The following is a 4,928-nucleotide window of genomic DNA, read 5'->3' on the forward strand; positions in this document are numbered from 1 at the left end:
TGCCCTGTAGATTTTGGACTGTCTCAGCAGCCCCTACGTTGAGTAAAACAATTCCTTGCAATGAATTTCCTGTCTCCTGTCAGTCCTGTTTCTCACTGAACACTGATGGGTAGGGGCTGATCCCTACCCCAGGCCATGTTTTTTTTCCCCTCGGAATCCAGTGCCCCCGCAAAGGCAGGGGAAGCTGACCTCCCACAGCCCCTCAGAATCCAGTGTCTCCACAAAGGCAGGGGAGGCTGACGTCCCGCAGCCCCTCAGAATCCAGTGTTCCCCCAAAGGCAGGGGAGGCTGACCTCCCACAGCCCCTCGGAATCCAGTGTCTCCACAAAGGTTGGGGAGGCTGATGTCCCGCAGCCCCTCGGAATCCAGTGTCCCCACAAAGGAGGCGGAGGCTGACCTCCCGCAGCCTCTCGGAATCCAGTGTCCCCACAAAGGCAGGGGAGGCTGACCTCCCGCAGCCTCTCGGAATCCAGTGTCCCCACAAAGGCAGGGGAGGCTGACGTCCACAGACCCTCGGAATCCAGTGCCCCCCACAAAGGTGGGGAAGGCTGATGTCCTGCAGGGCATCTAGTTACCCTTGTTTCCAAGTTCTTCAGCACAGATGCTGTGAGGATAGATGCCCTGTTTTGCAGATGAGGAAACTGAGGCTCAGAGAGACCAAGTTCATGATCTGGCAACCAGGAATGGCCAGGGTCCCCTCCCAGCTGGGGTCTGCACTCACTAGGTCCCCAGGGCTCCAGAGCCTGAGATGGCTGTGTGGGCCGAGCCCTAGTTGTAGTCCCGCCATGCACCAGCTGTACACCCTACGTGCCAGTAGGACTTACAGAGGGGCAGGCCTCAGCTCAGCATGAACAGGGCTCCCCCAGTCAGCAGTCACCCTCACTGATGGCCACTCAGGCCTGGAGGCAGGGCTGAGCTAGGCCTAGTGGGCTGCAGTGAGGCTGAAGTGTGGCACCCTGAGGGTGCTTCCCCCTGAGGATCCAGGACCCTGATGGAGGCGGCCCTGTTGGTGCTCCCCCGAGCCCCCAGAGACCTCTCACTACACCCATGGGGTCTCCAGGGTCACCCTCTGGGCCAGGGGACCTGTGTCTGCAGCTCCACCCCTGCCCAGCCCAAGCACACAGAAGAAGCAACATGAACACTCCAAGAAGTTTCAGTGTTTTATTAACAAAATCTTACAAAAAGAGTCTGTCTTTGGGGTAAGGTGCACGGGGCCTGGACCGACATTTAAGGCCTGGTCTGTGTGGGGGCAAGGGGCAGGGGTTGGCCACAGCCTCATGAGGTTTCCAGGGTCTTCACAGGCTCCAGGGCTTCCCCAAAGCCTGTGCCAGCCTTGAGGATTGGTTATGGCTTATGTGCAAAAATAAAATCTGTGGGGCTAGCAGGGTGTGGGCCGAAGACTTGTCAGAGTGGTCTGTAGGGCTGGTCCCCCAGTGGACAAGGCAGAAAGATGAACCCTGAGCCAGCGCCTGCTCAGGCTGCAGACGCTAGTGGCCCACCAGCACCAGGGTTCTGGTGTCGGGGCAGGGCAGAATGCCTGGAAGCGCCCCAGGAGCAATGGCTTCTGGGATGTCCTTCCTGCAGCTGGGCTCAGGGCTGCTGGGCAGGAGTAGGAGCTGTGGCCCCAGCCTTGGGGCTCATGAAAGCCTCTGGCAGAGAGGATGGCCTGGCAGCGGACGGGGTTTCCCTGCTGGGAGGGAGGCAGGGCCCGACTCCTGCTGCAGTGGCTCTGGGGACGGGCAGCTGGCGGCCAGCGGGGCGGGCTTAGTGGCAGGCCCTGGCCCTCGCGCTGGCGCTCAGGGCTAAGCTGGGGCTCCTGCCCTTTGCTGCAGCCGACTCCTCTCTGTAGCCCCCCTCTGGGCTGTCCTGGGACTTCGCCTCCCACGCAGGCAGCCTGCAAGGTGAGGGGTAGGTGGTGCCCAGCACAGCAGCAAAGACTTTGTGGGAACCTTGAGACCTGAAAGAAGAGGAGAGTGAGCAGTGAGGGACCATGCAGGACAGTAGCCAGGGCTCCACAGGGAGGGGCTGGGGCCGGTGGATGGCGCTGGTCTTCCAAGGCAGAGGCCCCCCGACCCTGTCAGAACCTCCCAGCATGCCCAAACACTGGGGAGTGGCCTGGGCCCCAGGGTGTCTGGGGTCTGGGGAGGAGCTCATTTGGCTGGGACAGCTGATGGTGGGGTCTGGGTTACCGGTTGTCACTCTCCTGGCTCCGATGGTGCCGGCTGCTGCCTCAGCCGGATTTGAGGACTCAGCCCCTCTGGGACCCTCTGCCTGCCACGGATGAGTCATGAGCTGAGCTCTGATTCTTCTCCAGGCGGGCGTGAATCACTGGAGCTGGGGGAGAGAAAGCGCGGGTCCATGTGAGAGCTGGCTCAGCAAACTGCCCCTACCTCCCACCGGCCCACTCTCCCCAGTGTCCCCTTCCATGATGCCACCCCCAACCCATCCCTTTGGCTAACTTGCTGGGGGCCCGAGCCTCAGTGGGCTCTCCTAGAAAACAGCCTCCGGGTCCCACCAGCTCTCAGATGCCCCACAGCAGGTGTTGCCTTGGGGCGGGGGCTCACCTGAGGGGCCAGGAAGCACCGGGACATCAGGTCTGCTGCTGCTGCGTGTGCGATTTCTACTGTCCCCTGGGAGGAGGGGGCCGCGCTGCCCGAGGCTGGCCAGCTGCCCTGGGAGGCAGGGAGGGCGTCAGCTGGCTCTGCGGATGCCGGGAGAGGGCGGCGGCGCCGGAAGTCGAGGCTCCCTCAGCATTGGCTCTGCCCTAGCTTCTGCTCTGGGTGTCCCGTGAGCTTGGTGGCCGCTGGCCCCTGCCATCCGGACACTTGGTTTTCTGGATGTCCAGAGGGCCTGGGCGTTGTAGCAGAATGAGGAAGCTGGGGTGTTCTGTGATGGCCTGAGAGTGTGGAGGGTGGGGTCCAGGCCCTGAAGACAGACGGAGGGACAGTGATGGGCGGAGCCCTGCAGGGGGGAGGGCTCTTTGCCGCTGGGTGCGGTGCTCACATCTGGATGACACGAGTGTGTGCGAGTCCGCCCGGAGTCCGAGGGGGCACCCAGCTGGACCAGGGCTTCCCCTGCAGGAGTCAGCCCCAGCTCAAAAGTCCCGGTGGGCAAAGCCACAGGCTGGATGTAGTGGGCAGGCTGGGGGCTCCGGGATGCCCTCTACTCGGGCTGGGTCCGGTCACTGGTCACGGACTCGCTGTTGGGGGCGGGCGTGAGGGTCTCCGCCTCATCCTCCGCCGGGAGGTGGGGGCCGGCCGGCTCGGCCGCCTGCTCCAGGTCATCCTGCACCTCCATGCCCCTCTGGATGAGCTGCTCCAGGGTCTTGGGCAGGGGGTGGCGCAGGAAACGCTTGAGCTTGGGCTGCAGGGTGCCCACCACGTACTGGATGATCTCCTCCTCGTCTGCGTCCACGTAGAGCGTCTGGTACAGGTCCCGCTTGCGCCACAGGAACTGGTCCAGCGGCTCGCCCTGCTTCTGCGGCAGGTCCAGCTCGCGCTGGATGGCCTCTCGGGACAGCGTGCCCTCGCTGTACTGCAGGAACTCCTTCTTGAACTCCACCCAGTTCTTCACGGAGCCCTGCTTGAACTCCCACCACTTCTTGGCCGGCCCGTTCATGTGATTCTGGATCTGGGACAGCCAGTACTCCTCAGAGCCGCCCACCTGCCGCAAGTACTCCTCTAGGTGGCTCAGGAACTCCCGAGGATCCTCGAAGATCTGCGTGTCCACGCCGGGGCTGGGCTGCCCGTCCTCGCCGGGGACCCACGGCTGGTACTGCTGGGCCTCAGCGGGCTCCTGCCCGGGCAGCTCGCCAGCGGCTGGGGGCGGGGTGATCGCGTAGGGGCTGACGGTGTAGTCGTAGCCGTCCGCCTCGTGGCAGTAGCTCTCGGGACCCCCCACGCCCACGGAAACGGTGTGGCGGGCCGACTCGCTGCCCACCGGGTACTTGCCGCCCGTGGACTCCAGGCGGTCGGCCCAGCGCTCCAGGCGGTAGAACACCTCACGCCACACGTGCATCTCGCGCTTGACCCAGCGCTCCAGGTTGGCGATGGTCTCCTGGCAGCGGCACAGGCAGGCCTTGATGGACTTCTTCCAGCGCTGCGAGTCGCTCGTGGGCACGTAGCCGTCCAGGTTGCTCTCCAGCTTCCCCACCGACCGGTGCAGCCCCTTCAGCTCGCGCTCCACCTGCTTGGACACCTCGGCCAGCAGGTGCCGGTGCGTCCGCCGCACGTGCTCCAGCATCTCGGCCCGGCACTTCCCGATCTGCAGGATCACGTTGGGCTTGGCCACCTGCCCGCCCCGCGGCCCGGGGTAGGCGTGGAGCCCGCCGCTGGTCCGGTGGTCCAGCTCCATCTGTGCGCAGGTGCTCGGGCAGGCGGCAAACTCCTCGGGGCGGACGGAGGGAGGTCCGGCGCTGGGGTCCGGCGGCCTGGGTCCCGTGCGGAGCTGCCGGGAGCGCCTGTCTGTCGCTGCGGGCCGGCGGCGGGGCTGGCGGAGCACGCCCGGGGAGGCAGGTCCGGCTCGGCTGCTGCGGAGGGAGGACGCGGCGCCCGAGCTCTGCGCTGAGTCCTGGCCGCCGGCTCTTTATGCAGCCAGCGCGGCCCGTGGGCGGCCGGCTCGCCGAGCCCGGTTTCTCATTGGCCCAGCCGCAGGCTCCCCGCCAGCGCCCCGCCCGCGCCCCTGCAGGCCCCGCCCTGCGCCCACTCGGCTCCCGGGCGGCAAGGGACGGGAGGTCCCACCCCCTGCACACATGGCGGGGCCGGGATGACTAATCCCTCCGCTCCGCACCTCCCACCCCGGGCGGCGGGGCTCATTCAGCCTGCGGGGACCAGAGGGACTGAGCCGGGCACTGGGCGCCCCTCCCACGCCCCCTCCCGGGCGCTGGGCGGGCTGTCATCTGCTGCCTCCCAGGGTCCCAAGGTGGGCTT

At 65.8% G+C, this 4,928-nt stretch overlaps 1 protein-coding gene across 2 annotated transcripts; it reads right to left on the reverse strand.

Moving 5' to 3' along the window:
* Positions 1 to 1,138: 1,138 nt before the first annotated feature.
* On the reverse strand, positions 1,139 to 4,555 carry ARC (activity regulated cytoskeleton associated protein). 2 transcript variants are annotated; one of them, XM_009244138.4, is made up of 3 exons: positions 2,565 to 4,555; positions 2,190 to 2,334; positions 1,139 to 1,957 (listed from the first exon to the last, which is right to left on the reverse strand). In XM_009244138.4, the coding sequence occupies exon 1, from the start codon at positions 4,351 to 4,353 to the stop codon at positions 3,163 to 3,165; it is 1,191 nt and encodes a 396-aa protein (XP_009242413.1). In that variant the 5' UTR covers positions 4,354 to 4,555; the 3' UTR covers positions 1,139 to 1,957; positions 2,190 to 2,334; positions 2,565 to 3,162. The 2 variants fall into 2 exon arrangements, with proteins under 2 accessions (XP_009242413.1, XP_054374943.1); XM_054518968.2 differs by having other exon boundaries at positions 1,139 to 2,334.
* Between the last annotated feature and the right edge of the window lie 373 nt (positions 4,556 to 4,928).

This window comes from Pongo abelii, chromosome 7 (genome assembly GCF_028885655.2).
Source record: "Pongo abelii isolate AG06213 chromosome 7, NHGRI_mPonAbe1-v2.0_pri, whole genome shotgun sequence".
Lineage (NCBI taxonomy): Eukaryota > Metazoa > Chordata > Mammalia > Primates > Hominidae > Pongo > Pongo abelii.

Excerpts from the sequence above, each read along its gene's own strand:
- ARC (XM_009244138.4), bottom strand. The coding sequence starts at position 4,353 with ATGGAGCTGGACCACCGGACCAGCGGCGGGCTCCACGCCTACCCCGGG.